The sequence below is a fragment of the Rhinoderma darwinii genome, chromosome 10, assembly GCF_050947455.1.
Source record: "Rhinoderma darwinii isolate aRhiDar2 chromosome 10, aRhiDar2.hap1, whole genome shotgun sequence".
Lineage (NCBI taxonomy): Eukaryota > Metazoa > Chordata > Amphibia > Anura > Rhinodermatidae > Rhinoderma > Rhinoderma darwinii.
The window spans coordinates 61,638,982-61,654,129 of NC_134696.1; the positions used below are offsets into that span (position 1 = coordinate 61,638,982).

Below are 15,148 nucleotides of genomic sequence, written 5' to 3' on the forward strand. Positions count from 1 at the left end.
CCGAAGAGTTCGCAACTTCTCAATCTTATCCAAAGATATATTGGATTCATTTAAAGAGGCTGTCACCAGATTTTGCAACCCCTATCTGCTATTGCAGCAGATCGGCGCTGCAATGTAGATAAGAGTAACATTTTTATTTTTAAAAAACGAGCATTTTTGGCCAAGTTATGACCATTTTTGTATTTATGCAAATGAGGCTTGCAAAAGTCCAAGTGGGCGTGTTTAAAGTAAAAGTCCAACTGGGCGTGTATTATGTGCGTACATCGGGGCGTTTTTACTACTTTTACTAGCTGGGCGTTCTGACGAGAAGTATCATCCACTTCTCTTTAGAACGCCCAGCTTCTGGCAGTGCAGACTCTGCAGCAGCATCAGCGTTTGCAGGTAAGTAGCTACATCGACTTACCTGCAAACGCCGATGCTGCTGCAGAATCAACTGTAGCCTCTGGTGCCGATGTGTCCTCGCTCGTCCGACACGATGCAGGACCTGTGAGTGACGACACAGCGTGATCTCTCGAGAAAACGCTGTCTGCACTGCCAGAAGCTGGGCGTTCTGAAGAGAAGTGGATGATACTTCTCGTCAGAACGCCCAGCTAGTAAAAGTAGTAAAAACGCCCCGATGTACGCACATAATACACGCCCAGTTGGACTTTTACTTTAAACACGCCCACTTGGACTTTTGCAAGCCTCATTTGCATAAATACAAAAATGGTCAAAACTTGGCCAAAAATGCTTGTTTTTTTAAAATAAAAACGTTACTGTAATCTACATTGCAGCGCCTATCTGCTGCAATAGCAGATAGGGGTTGCAAAATCTGGTGACAGAGCCTCTTTAAAGGAACAGTGTCATCACAAATTATTTTTTTATATGTTAAAGATGTTAGTGCTTTATTAAAAACGTTTATATTTATTTGTGTGTTTGTGTTTTACTTTTTCTTATTTTTACACTTTTTCTTCCCTATGGGGGCTGCCATTTTTTGTTCCATTTCTGTATGTGTCGATTAACGACACATACAGACATGGAATACGGCAGCCACAGTCCCGTAGGGACTGCGAACGGCTCCCGTCCCATTCACTTGTGTGTACGGCGTCTGTGTGGGAACTGCGCATGCGCCGCTCCCACACAGTCCAATTTGAAATTGGCGCCGTCCGGCGCCATTTTCCTGTGGACCGGAAGTCGCGGCCGGACAGTAATATTACTACTTCCGGTCGCGGCTTCCGGACTTGTGCACTTGGACCAGCGGCAGCAGACGGAGCGGACGGGCCGGAGGGAGCCGCGGCGGCAGGAGCAGGTAAGAGATTTCAATGTATGTTCGTGTTTGTGTGTGTTTACTACTGTATGTAAACCTACTACACTGTGTGTTAGCTCAAAAAATGGCGACACACAGTGTAGGAGGTTACACCGTTCAAACCCCTCGTTTATCCCGGCACTAGCCAGGATAAAGGAGGGGGGGGGATGCTGAGAGCTCACTAGAGCGAGGGCTTTTTACCAAATTTTGCAATGCTGCAATTTTGGGAATAGCTCCATCTAGTGACCAGAAATGGGAAATATTATAAATTAGAATTAATTTATAATATTTCCTGACTCGTGAAAAAAATAAAAAAAATGTGAACAATGTTTAATCACCCACACACTAAATGTTTAATTAAAAAAAAAAAAACATGTTTTTCTGGCAACACATTCCCTTTAAGGATTCTAAAGGACGTATTTGCGCTAGTATGTCATCAAATTGACGCTCCCTTTCTTTCTTTGCTCTATGTCCCCACTTTATAAAAAGACCTCTCATGTATGCCTTATGGGCATTCCAGAGAACAAATGGATCCCGTACAGAATTAACATTTAACAAGAAATATTCGTCCAGGCCCTTACGTAGTTCTTCTTTATATTTAGGGTGGGACATTAAGTAGGTATTATTTCTCCATAGGAAATGTAGTGAAGAGGTGTGAGCTTCATTAACACATATAGTAATGGCTGCATGGTCCGACCACTTAATTAACTCAATAGTAGATTTCTCCACTTTCTGTAATAAAGATCTGCTAACAAGAAATAGATCTATGCGAGAATAGGACCTATGTACCGGTGAGAAAAAGGAGTAATCCCTTTCCGAATCATGTTGAATGTGCCATACATCATAAATGTCTTCTCTAAGTAGGACAGGAGCTAAGGATTGGAAGTAGGTTCTATGAACACTTGTGGAATCCATCATAGGATCATGTATAGTATTGAAATCTCCACAAACCACGAATTCGCCTTGTTTAACTTTAGTAATCTCATGGAATAGTTTGTTAAGGAAGCAGATTTGATGTGTCTGTGGAACATATGCAACTACTATCATAAATATCACAATGTTGAGTTCTCCTATTTGAATTATATACCTCCCACACGGATCCAATAAAGATGAAATTGGAGTAAACGCGACTGTGTTCCTTACGGCGAGGCGCACCCCCCTTTGTTTTTTATTGTGGCGAGAAAGAATAACTTTAGAAAATTGAGGGTGTTTTATTCTATGGGCATCTTGTTCTAATATATGAGTCTCTTGTGCACATGACACATCGCACCTCAAAGAAAGAGCCTCTTTCCACATAAACGATCTTTTATGAGGACTATTCAAACACTTCACATTTAGGGAAACAAACGTAATCATCCTAATATATTAGAGAACCCGATATTGTAGGGATGAAAAAGCTTAAAATGGCCATTTAAACTGTCTATCATCGTGTAGGTATCCATACGATAGGGAATGTCAAGAGGACTAATCACATTTGGTAAGAATAACTCATTATACCACATAAGTAGAAGTGCATCTAGCATCTGAGGATCACAATGTATCACATATCTAGCTGGGAGAGATCTTAGACAAACGAAAACATATAGGTAATTGTAGACCCATAAAGTAGAGTTATACCAACTAAATAAACACATTAAACACATATACAGCTGTATAAGCTGTCGAGAAATAGTGGGACAGTCACTCAGGGCTCAAATCCCAGAGACAAGACTGAACTAGAAACGTCATTTGTGTCACGATTTAATGTTGACTCTTCAACGAGGAATTGCCTTCCGAGATGGTACCACTTGCCACTCATTTCCCAAGCGGTTGGATGAGATTGCTCCATCTTCTGCTAGATCAGGAAATTAAAGATTCCTTGTTTGCAGAAACCTCCGTCCCTCAATCAGGGTGGAGATAACATGTAGTGCTCCATTATGACGTCATTTTTAGCCTGGGTTTGGGAGAGCTGAAGGTACTCTAAGAATCCAGCCTCGGAGTCAAAGTCAGATAACGATACATTGAATAGATTACACAGACACGGACAACTGCTTCAGTATCTCATGTAGAGTTCAAGAAAAAGGAATATCCATTTTATCAGCGCTGTTCCTCTGTGATGGTGTGTGCCTGGAGAGCTACGCCAGCGGATGAACACTAGCGATATGTCGTAAAAAAATGAAGGTCTGTGACCACAAGATGGAATATTGATTGATTATTTATTACAGTGTTAAAGCTACGCGTTTCGAGACCGGATAGGTCTCTTCATAAGGCTAAAAACACATGGACAGTACTCTGTCCTGACAGTTGCTTTTATAACAAACCAGAGTTATATAGGATAAATAGCAAAAAATAGAAAAGGAAGGATCTTATGAGGCGCTGCTTCGGGGCTGGTAAGAGTTATATAGGGAGACTCTGGGGTCAAAGTTTACATTTAGTTATATAGACATTGCTAAAATACAAACAATTACAACGTGACAACATTCTCCTGTTTTGGTACCGACAAACTACACACAGACACAAGGCAACACTGTTGCTAATATCGTCATATCATTCTAACCGTCAGTTGATATGATAAATTACAGATAAAAATAAATAAATGTAATAAATAAAAAGAAGAATCCCTATTGTACTTTAAGGATGACTTGTTTTTTTTTGCACATTGTTCTTAATGGACATGAGGGTTTATAAAGCAGGTTGGTATATCTTTATTAAAATCGGACATAGTGAAAATCACAGTGATTGAATGGAGCGGTATTATTGGATGGTTCTGATTAGATTAGAAAGTGGTCAGATAAGAACCTATTTATAATGGTGGAATGCGTTTTCATTTTATTATTTTCCTTTTAAAAACAATTCATTGCTTATATGTGATCATTTAATTAGTCTCTGACAGGAGTCTCGTTTTAAAATTTAGTATTTATATGGTAAAAAACGGCTTATTTTGGCTAAAAGTCAACCTCAAAGAGGAGAGGTTCATCCGGACTTTGCAGAAGCTTAGAGGGACCATTCAGAAGCGGATTATTCCTCATAGGGAATCTTCCTTAGTGCCATTGGAGGGTGTTGGAATCGCAATGATATTCTTGGGTTCTAAACAATTGGTCTAGAGTCGTCTTAGGAGCCGTTCACATATGTCCGGCGTCCGCTTCAGTTTACCTCCGGCGTGTTGAAGAAAAGACGGAGGCAAATATGCTAGAACACATCCCATAGCTTTCTATGGGATCTGTTCTGGCACAGGGGACATCAGTTGTGGCACCGTACGGTGCCGGACCTCCTTGGGAGGCGGATCTAAATACGTTACCTGCAGCATTTTTGGTTCCGGCTCCCAGGGAGGTCCGGCGCCATATCCTATCTATTTTAATTGTTGCCGGATGAACGCCGGGTGCTGCCTCATCCACTTTCCAGCAGCACCTGGCGGGAAGATGGATGTGAGGTAGCAGCGCAATCCCCGGTCATAGCATTGCCGGGGATTCCGCTCCAGGTGGAGCCCCTGACTTCTACCCTCCCACCCGTCCCGAATTCGCTGCTCCATGCGGCCGGGGGTATGTCCCGCTGTCAACTGTGTTTGCTTTCTCAGGAAACAGACACAGTTGAACTTAATACTGATGCAGGGAATGATCAGGTCCCTGCTTCAGAATGAGTTCAGAGCGGGGGAGCAGAGGGAGCTCCTCCGCTCCCCGAGAATTCCCCAGGCAAACCGTTACTTTAAGCTCTGCGCTCGGGGAAGCCTTTGACATCACTGCCGATGATCTGGCCGGAGATGCCGCTCCTAGAAGAAACCCCTGAGGTTACTGTCGATATATGGACATAGACGTCAGGGGCTCCTCCTGTTGTGGAATCCCCGGCCAGAGTCGGCAACAGGGATTCCGCTCAAGGAGTAGCCACTGACGTCACTGTCCATATATGGACAGTGGCGTCAGCGGGTCCTCCGAGAGGGAATCCCCAGCCACAGCGTCGGCAATGCTCTGGCCGAGGGAACTTCGAGGGAACTTCAGTGGCACTATCTACAGGGGAAGGGGGATACCACTACATACAGTGGGGGTGGTGCTATCTACAGGTGGGTGCTATGTCGCACAATCTACATGGGGCGCTGTGTGGCACCATCTACAGGGGGCGCTGTGTGGTGCTATCTACAGGGGGGCAGTGTGACATTATATACAGGGGCTACTGTGCCATTATACCCAGGGAGTACTGTGGCATTATATAGAGGGCACTGTGGCATTGTCTACATGGGCGTGTGTGGCGCTATCTACAGGGGGCTGTGTGACATTATCTACAGGGGGTACTGTGGCATTGTATATAATGCCATAGTACCCCCTCTATATAATGACACAGTAGCCCTGTATATAGAGGGCACTGTGGCATTGTCTACATGGGCGTGTGTGGCGCTATCTACAGGGGTTTGTGTGGCACTATATACAGGGGGGGTGTGGCACTATCTAAAGAGGGCACTGTGGCATTATCTAGAGGGGTGTGTGGCACTATCTACAGAGGGCACTGTGACATTAGCTACAGGGGGTATCACACTATCTACAGAGGGTACATAGTTACATAGTTACATAGTTACATAGTTAATACGGCTGAAAAAAGACACATGTCCATCAAGTTCAACCAAGGGAAGGGAAAAGGGAAGGAAAAATTTCTACACATAGGAGCTAATATTTTTTTGTTCTAGGAAATTATCTAACCCTTTTTTAAAGCCATCTACTGTCCCTGCTGTGACCAGCTCCTGCGGTAGACTATTCCATAGATTCACAGTTCTCACTGTAAAGAAGCCTTGTCGCCTCTGCAACTTGAACCTTTTTTTCTCCAGACGGAGGGAGTGCCCCCTTGTTTTTTGAGGGGGTTTTACAAGGAACAGGATTTCACCATATTTTTTGTATGTGCCATTAATATATTTATATAAGTTAATCATGTCCCCCCTTAGTCTTCTTTTTTCAAGGCTAAATAGGTTTAATTCTTTCAATCTTTCCTCATAACTTAAATTCTCCATGCCCCTTATTAGCTTCGTTGCTCTTCTTTGTATTTTTTCCAACTCCAGGGCATCCTTTCTATGAACTGGAGCCCAGAACTGAACTGCATATTCTAGATGAGGCCTCACTAATGCTTTGTAAAGTGGCATTATTACATCCCTGTCCCGCGAGTCCATGCCTCTTTTAATACACGACAATATCCTGCTGGCCTTTGAAGCAGCTGATTGACACTGCATGCTGTTATTGAGTTTATGATTTACAAGTACACCCAGATCCTTCTCAACAAGTGAATCCGCCAGTGTAGCGCCCCCTAGGACATATGATGCATGCAGGTTGTTGGTACCAAGATGCATAACTTTACATTTATCTACATTAAACTTCATTTGCCAAGTGGACGCCCAAACACTTAGTTTGTTTAAATCTGCCTGTAATTCATGAACATCTTCCATAGTCTGAACTATATTACATAGCTTGGTGTCATCTGCAGAAATAGAAATAGTGCTATTAATCCCTTCCTCTATATCATTAATAAATAAGTTGAATAATAGTGGTCCCAGCACTGAACCCTGGGGTACACCACTTATAACCGGGGACCATTCAGAGAAGGAATCATTGACCACAACCCTCTGGATACGGTCCTTGAGCCAATTCTCAATCCAATTACAAACTATATTTTCTAAACCTATAGTCCTTAATTTACCCATTAGGCGTCTATGGGGGACAGTGTCAAATGCCTTTGCAAAGTCCAAAAACACTAAATCCACAGCGGCCCCTCTGTCTAGACTTCTGCTCACCTCTTCATAAAAACAGATTAGGTTAGTTTGACAACTTCTGTCCTTAGTAAAACCGTGCTGGCTGTCACTTATAATGCTATTTATTGTCACATAATCCTGTATATAGTCCCTCAATAGCCCCTCAAACATTTTCCCCACGATGGATGTTAAGCTTACTGGTCTATAATTACCCGGGGAAGACCTAGAGCCCTTTTTGAAAATAGGCACCACATTTGCCCTGCGCCAGTCCCTTGGCACTATACCAGTCACTAGAGATTCTCTGAATATTATGAAAAGGGGGACAGAAATAACTGAACTAAGCTCTTTAAGAATTCTAGGGTGTAACCCATCTGGTCCCGGAGCCTTGTGCACATTTATTTTATTTAATTTAGCTTGGACCATCTCTACATTCATCCAATTCAGTATATCAACTGATATATTAACAGCACTGGCACCGGCTACATCAGCTGCTCTTTCTTCTGTTGTATATACAGAGCTAAAGAACCCATTTAGTAACTCTGCCTTCTCTTGATCCCCTGTGATCAACTCCCCATTACCATTATCTAGGGGTCCTACATGTTCAGACCTTGGCTTTTTTGCATTTATATGCTTGAAGAATTTTTTAGGATTTGTTTTACTATCCTTGGCCACCTGCCTTTCATTTTGTATTTTTGCTAATTTTATTACATTTTTACAGATTTTATTAAGCTCTTTATATTTTACAAAGGCTACAGCTGTACCCTCAGATTTGTATTTTTTAAATGCCCTTTTTTTGTCATGTATTGCCCCTTTCACAGAAGGTGTAAGCCATGTGGGGTTTAATTTGAGTCGTTTATACTTATTACCTGTAGGAATAAATTTTGCACTATAATAACTCAAAGTAGATTTGAAAATCTCCCATTTATCATTTGTTCCATTATTTGACATTAGTTCTTCCCAGTCTATATCCTGAATTGCAGCCCTCATCCTGGGGAAATTGGCTTTCTTAAAATTAAATGTTTTTGCCCTCCCAGCCTGCGTTTGTTTTTTACAGTATAGGTAAAATGTAACTATATTATGATCACTGTTACCGAGGTTTTCACGAACATTGACATTCCCAACAAGTACTGTAGTATTATCTACAGGGGGTGTGTGGCACTATATACAGGGGGTGTGTGTGTCACTATCTACAGAGGGCACTATGGTATTATCTACATGGGGGTGGCACTATCTACAGAGGGTACTGCGGCATTATCTACAGGGGGTGTATGGCACTATATAAAGAGGGCACTGCTGCATTATCTACAGAGGGCAGTGTTTCATTATCTACACATCTTAAAACACGGAACGGATACAAAACAGCCGTCAAAAACGGACCTAGGTGGCTGTTTTTAACCCTAAGCCTGTTGTGTGAATCCCTGCATGGTTTGGGTAGGTAGGAGATGCGGGGTGGTATTGGGTAGCTGTAAAGGCACCAAAAACTATCTATTCCCTGAAGTTATGGCTAGTGTTTGGCATCTTTTCAGGCTCCCATAGCTGCTTCAAAGATTTGATCTGAGGTCAGTGGACAGCAGTTGCCTTCTGGCCTCTCTCTTAACGCCGGCCTTGGCGCTGAACTGAATATGACACACATGACATTAAAATTTGTGTGTCAGACTTCAGTGTAGCGCCAAGGCTGGGGCAGAGAAGGAGAGCCCTGACATGGTACACAACAAGTATCTAATCTATCATGTATCCAATCTATCACAAACTATGCACCACTCTTATAAAATTTACACATTTTCAAACCCTAGACTACCTTTTTGGTGGACCATTGTGGTAAAAACTGATATTAAAAACGGATGGTAAAAACTGATGACAACTAACGACAACTGATGACAACTGATGGTTCTGTAGTAAAAATTGTGAAAAAGCCTAATGGCAACTCATACATTTTTGCATCAGTTTTTGCATCAGTTGTAATCACTTGAGAGACAAAAAAAACTGATGCTGATGCAACTGATATATGTGAACGCACCCTTACAGAGGAAATGTATAAGAAGGGGAAACCAAGAAAAAGAAGGCAAAAGGAAAGAAGCTGTTAGGGCCTGTTCACATCAGCGTTGGCTTTTCGTTCCGGGGTTCCGTCGGAGGTTTCCATCGGGTGAACCCCGAAACGGAAAGTCAAACTGAAACCACAGCTTCCGTTTCAGTCACCATTGATATCAATGGTGACGGAAACATTGCTAATGCTTTACGTTCGTCACCATTCCGGCAGGTTTCCGTTTTAACGACGGAATCAATAACGCAGTCGACTGCGCTATTGATTGGGGTAATGATGGGGGTAATACATTGGGATTATGGGGGTTATATATTGGGATAATGGGGTTGTATACAGGGATGTTGGGGTAATACACAGGGATGATGGGGGTTATACACAGGGATAATGGAAGTTAAACAGAGGGATGAAGGGTTTATACACAGAAATGATGGGGTAATACACAGGGATGATGGGGGTTATATACAGGGATGTAGGGGGTAATACACAGGGATAATGGGGGTTAAACACAGGGATGATTGGGGTTATATACAGGGATAATGGGAATGATCCCCATCATTCATGTATATAACCCCCTCGTCCCTGTATTTATATAACCCCATCATCCCTGTATTTATGTAACCCGCGTGATCACTTTATATATGTAACCATCGGGGCGTGCGGGGATTGATGCATAAATTGAACGCTGCCCCCTCCTCCTTCTACATCAGAGAGTAGAAGGAGGAAGGGGCATATACTATGAGAGATGACGTTCCATGTCATTGCTCATTCAGCACTTCCAGCTTGCAGAGGCACTGCGCATCATCAACTAGGTTTACTCGCAGTATGAACAGAGGCTGAGCTCTGAAGAGCTCATGAAACATCCGCCTGGTACACTGACTGTAAACCTACTTGATAACCTGCCGTGCCTCTTCTTAGCTGGAAGTGCTAGCTGAGCAAAGACACGGAATGTCAGAGGAAGTGAAAAGTTTACTCTGGGTGCGGTCACGCGACTGCAAGTCAGAACATAGTAACGCTTCCAAATATAAACATACATTATATTAGAAATTTAATTAAATATGTCACATTAAGTCAAAATATAAATCTAATTTATTCCTGAACAACCCCTATAAACAATAATGTATAAAAATTACCTGATTTTGGATAAGTTACATTGTAAATGTCATCATCAAATACTTCAAATTCATTTTCTGCATAGGTGAGAGACTCTTCTGAATGCACCCCTTTGACAAATGTAGCTCCTTTGTAATCAAAATATTTAGAAGACATTGTATCTGCAGAAAAAACAAACATACATATTCCAGTTCAACATCAGCAGAGTTCTTCAAGAAGTTTCTTTAATAGTTTTCATCTTCATTTTTGTATCTCTATATCACTTTCCAATTATGCTCATTACCTATTAATTTTATCTATTGTATCCATACAATCAAGATTGATAGACAAGGATTATATATTTTGGCACGATTAGCTGCGGACAGTGTCTGGGCGACTTGCGCTGTGTTCCCTCCCACGAGAACAGACTGGTGGTTCTGAAGAGAGCGCTCTCTCAGTCTGTGTGTTCTCACGGGAGGGAACACAGCGCTAGCTGCCCTGACACAGTCCGTAGCTGATTGGACAGTGTCAGGGTGAAGAGATCAACCCCTTGCCTTTTAGTTAGATAGAAACGCCCCATTGACCGTTCAGGGGCTTATTTACATATCGGGCGCCAAATATAACGGCACCGATATCATATGTAAATGACGGAGGAAGTTAGAAAAATTATTTCAAGTGAGACAGTGTCTGTGAAGCCCTGCCTATTACAGGCTGCACTCAGCTGCACATGTATGGGCAGATGAAAGGTTATCTTTAATTTATTTTTATAAATTACAGTATATAACGCATATCGAGTTTTAAACATATTCACCTTTTTTTTCCACACAAAATGCCTTTTTATTAATGTGCCGCGTTATTTTTGGTGCGCTATGATATGTCATCCTTTGATATGCCCCCACTCATTTATTCGTTTGTACAATGCTGTGTTACAAGAAGTGCAAGTTATATCTATGTTGACCCGCTCTAGGTATCTCTCTAATAACAAACTACAGCATGTAATTACAACCATCCATAGCAAATATACTAATGGTTTATAGCTGAATAACTACTGCGTATATGCCTAACAACCAGCGCCCACACCGATTTACCAGCCCTACTTAGCATCTCGTCACTAGGACAAGGCAAGACATTGCATGCGCTTATTCAGACACCGCTAGCCAGCGCATCCGCTCATACGACACAGAAGTTCCAGCCCTCCCGCTCAACTTCTTGTCACCCTTCTTGTCACCCTGGTAACCCTGTCTTACGTCAAATTCCCTGTCCCTCCAGTCGAGAACTCCACATCTACTGATTTTATCCTAGTAGCTGAACATTCCAGCACCATTTATGCCCTGCATCAGCCAAAATTTGTAAAACGGTATATACACCACTGCTGTCAAGTATGCCGACAATTACTGTATTTATTCATTCAGTCACAGATGTATTTTAAGCCTAACAAAATGTGTCTAAAAAAATGTGTTTTACTATTTTTTTTTAAAAACACTGGGAAAACTCATGTATGTCCTTTTTTTAACTCCTCCCATTTTGAATCCCCCCTCCTGTTGTTTTGGCGCAATATTTATGTATTTAAACTCCACACCAATAATCACTTGCATCTCAGTTATCTGATAAAGAGGTGATACTGCCTCAAAGCGCGTCATTTATTTGATTTTAAAAACGGAACCTTATTTTTACTACTATGGACTCCAATTCTGGTTTGAGCTCCTGAAGATTGCGAGTATCCAGGTCTTTTTCCTACCTTCCGCCTTTGACTTTTTATGTCTGCAATCAATTTTTTTAAGAGAACCTGTCTTGGCTTCAGTTCGTAAACTAGGTGTAACGTCTATGGCCGCAGCCTGTCGTTCTGATATGGATGGATATGTGAGTTCCCTGCAGCGTCGTCCCCCTGTGAGGGGCCGGCACTCACTTTCTGGTATCGAGACTTTGCCTGAGTGATGTTCGTTACCCAACGTTTGTCTTGCAAATGGTCTCCTAGTGTCTGCCAGTTTCCAAGTGTTCCCTGTTCCTTTGTCCTGTATCCCGTGCTATCCTGGTCAAGTGCCGTGCTGAGCTGTTGTCGTGTTGTGCTTTATTCCACGTCTGTTCTGCTACTCCACGCCTGACGTCTACCTGCTGCCTAGTCCCAGCCGAGCCTTCCTTGCTACTGTCTGAGTTGCCACGGGTACCCTTTCTGGACTATAGACTCTGTACTATACCTGTTTGGCCAGCTGCCATCCCGCTACGCCGTATGGCCCAGTGGGTCCACACCCGGCATCGTGACACTAGGGAATCTATTAGTTTACCTAAAACACTAACTCATTGCGTGCAAAAGTCAATACTGATTTAAAACCCCGCCATCTAGTTAACCTTTTCTTTCACTCACTTAAAAAAAAGTAAACGGAAAGTGTGCGGTCATGTCAGATACCATCATGCCCTGTGTGTATCCCACTAGTTAGTGTTACCTGTAGGACAAGGACCCTTAAGAACTAATGTGTTCCTGAAAGCATGAGTATTCTGTAGGATCACTATGGTATACAATGGAGCACTGCTTGACTTCTGCAGTAAAACATTACAAGGTGAGGTGAGTACTGTCGTACAGGTATAGGCTTCAAACCCGGAACCTGCAAGTACAAACACATGGCCCACCCCTTATCCACATTACTATCTACCAATTTATGTTTTCTGTTTCTCTTTACTGTTTATAGTTTTTCCCCACTTGCTTGTCAATTGTAGCAAGCTCAATGTCTTTTTAGTTTGAAACAAAGTTTATAGGCCTCAAGTAACGATATAACCCATATAAACAACCAGATAGAAGGTTAAAAAAAGCCTGAGAAAATAGGAAACTTACATCTATATGGCCCTGACAAAAGAGAAAAAGAAGCAACATTGAAACCAAAAGAGGTGGAAAGGAGAAGGGAGAGAAAAATAAACACTAAAAGGGGGGGGGGTGCAGGGAGTATGAATGAAAAGATATTGAAAGAGAATAATAAAGATAAGAAAAGTACTCCTACGGTATTTTGCTCCTGTGAACCAGGTCTGTGATTGAGGTTAACTACGGAATGCTGACCAGTGAAAACATATAGAGAAAAGCTAATCAAAGGAATCGTAATCATTTGCTATTAATTTCTCCATCTGCATAATATCGTTAAGATATTCAATAAATTCACCCTTAGAAGGAATATTATTGAATTTCTAATGATGAGGTATGAGACATTGAGCAACCTTAAGAAAATGTCTCAGAGGTCCTTTTTTGGTATGAGATATGGCCCCAGGTAGAAGTGAAAGTAATGAGAGGTCTGAAGAATGCTGCAGAGCAATAGAGCTATCCAAATTATAGAGCTGTAATACTGATGTCCAAAATGTTTTTTTTTAATGGACAGGCCCCCCATATGTTGAGGTATGCTCGTTTGTCTAAACTACCTCTCCAGCACGTGTTAGGGGCTGAAGGGAATATTCTGTGCAGTCTGTCCGGGTATCTATACCACCTGCAAATTATTTTGTATGACTTTTGTTCATGTCTACCTGATAATTTATGGGCTTATTAAAATTTTGAGCTTCTCAGCATCTGCGAATATCCTGTCCAAATCAGCTTCCCAGTGCCTCATAAAAATTGGAGTTTTGGCAATGTACGAAACATCCTTCAGCAACCCATAGACAGTAGAGATAGTGTGTGTCGGATGAGGACTGTGTACAAAACTGTTCCAAATTTGTCAAAGTTCTATGGATATGTCCATGGAAACTTAATGAGGTATCTTAACCAGTCACTACCACTAGTTCAGGTGAAGAACACCTGTGGTATGCTCTATGTCTTTTTAAGCCCTGCTCTGTGAACACAATGTTGCTGGGACGTATAAAGTTGCCACTAGACCGATAAATCACCGGGCCAGCCAATATTAACAATGGGAGGCTAGTGGCAGTAAAAATTTCTGCATGATAAATGCAATGCATGTATGTGAACAGTTAGATTATTTCCTAGGAAACGTCAGCAGCATCAGGACTAGTTCAAATTTGGGATAGTATGCAGCATTTATCAATTCGAAATCAATAAATATGCTTCTTTTCATGACTGCTTCATACTTCCATTTGAATTGTGTTTTTTTTCTATAGATTCACCATGAAATGGTTCAAATTAATCCATAAAATACCTCAAATAATATGTTTGGAGGACTGTTGCTGGTCTGTTGTAGCTGTCCAAAGATATGTAACCATCACAACAGTAGTGTAGTTTTTGTTTTATTGGAAACCATCCAAGAAGAGATGATTTGGTATTAACAAACATGACCAAATGACTGATGTTATCAGCACCTGCATGTGAAGTGGGTATCATCAACTTCCCAATCATCTGTACTAATAAATGTTCTCTCTGGTGGATTCTGTAATATCCGAGGGAAGGTCATGTAAGAAAGGAGGCAGGCAGAGTTTAAATTTGAGATCTTTAAATGTAACATAATGCATCAGGTATCCCGCCGAAGCAATAAAAGATTCTTCAAACCATGGATCAGGATGAATAACAACATACGGAGTTGACAATTTGTTCTGTATTAAAGGCAGCATAAATGTGAAGTACAAATTTTATTAAATCATGCATTACACTGTAACAATTGATTGGCAAAAAAATATTAAATTGCAAAATAAGGGACCCAAGCACACTAATGTGAAGATCAAGTTGTACTTATCAGTCAAAGAATCTGGCAGTGTCTGTAAAACAGCGGCATGGCCTCCTCAGACCTTTTTTCTGATTAATTGGATCATAAGACGCAGTAAATATACACAACTTCTCAGACTGATTGTTCAGCATGGAAAATTAGCCCTGCAAGTTTCTTTGAAAAAATGAAAGCAAGTCTCCTAAAAAGGTTGGAAGCTGTAATGAAGGCAAAGAGTAGATCCACAATATACTGGACAATCAGAGCTTTCTGTGTACAGTAGTAGTTGTTACGGCTGCTGTGCATTTTCTCTTAAACATACTGTATGTTTTCTTTTTTTTCCTCACACTGGAGATTGAATATTTTGTACTTTTCAATTCACTTTTTATTATTTTTCCAAAATAAACAAT

General features: G+C 41.5%; 1 protein-coding gene across 3 annotated transcripts in view; it reads right to left on the reverse strand.

Moving 5' to 3' along the window:
• Window positions 1-15,148, reverse strand: part of SULT2B1 (sulfotransferase family 2B member 1) — a 117,902-nt gene that overhangs the window by 71,242 nt on the left and 31,512 nt on the right. For all 3 annotated transcript variants that reach the window (XM_075839978.1, XM_075839979.1, XM_075839981.1), the window contains one exon: window positions 10,158-10,298. In XM_075839978.1, coding sequence (XP_075696093.1) covers window positions 10,158-10,293 — 136 coding nt within the window. In that variant the 5' untranslated portion in view covers window positions 10,294-10,298. The remainder of the gene's footprint in view (window positions 1-10,157; window positions 10,299-15,148) is intronic.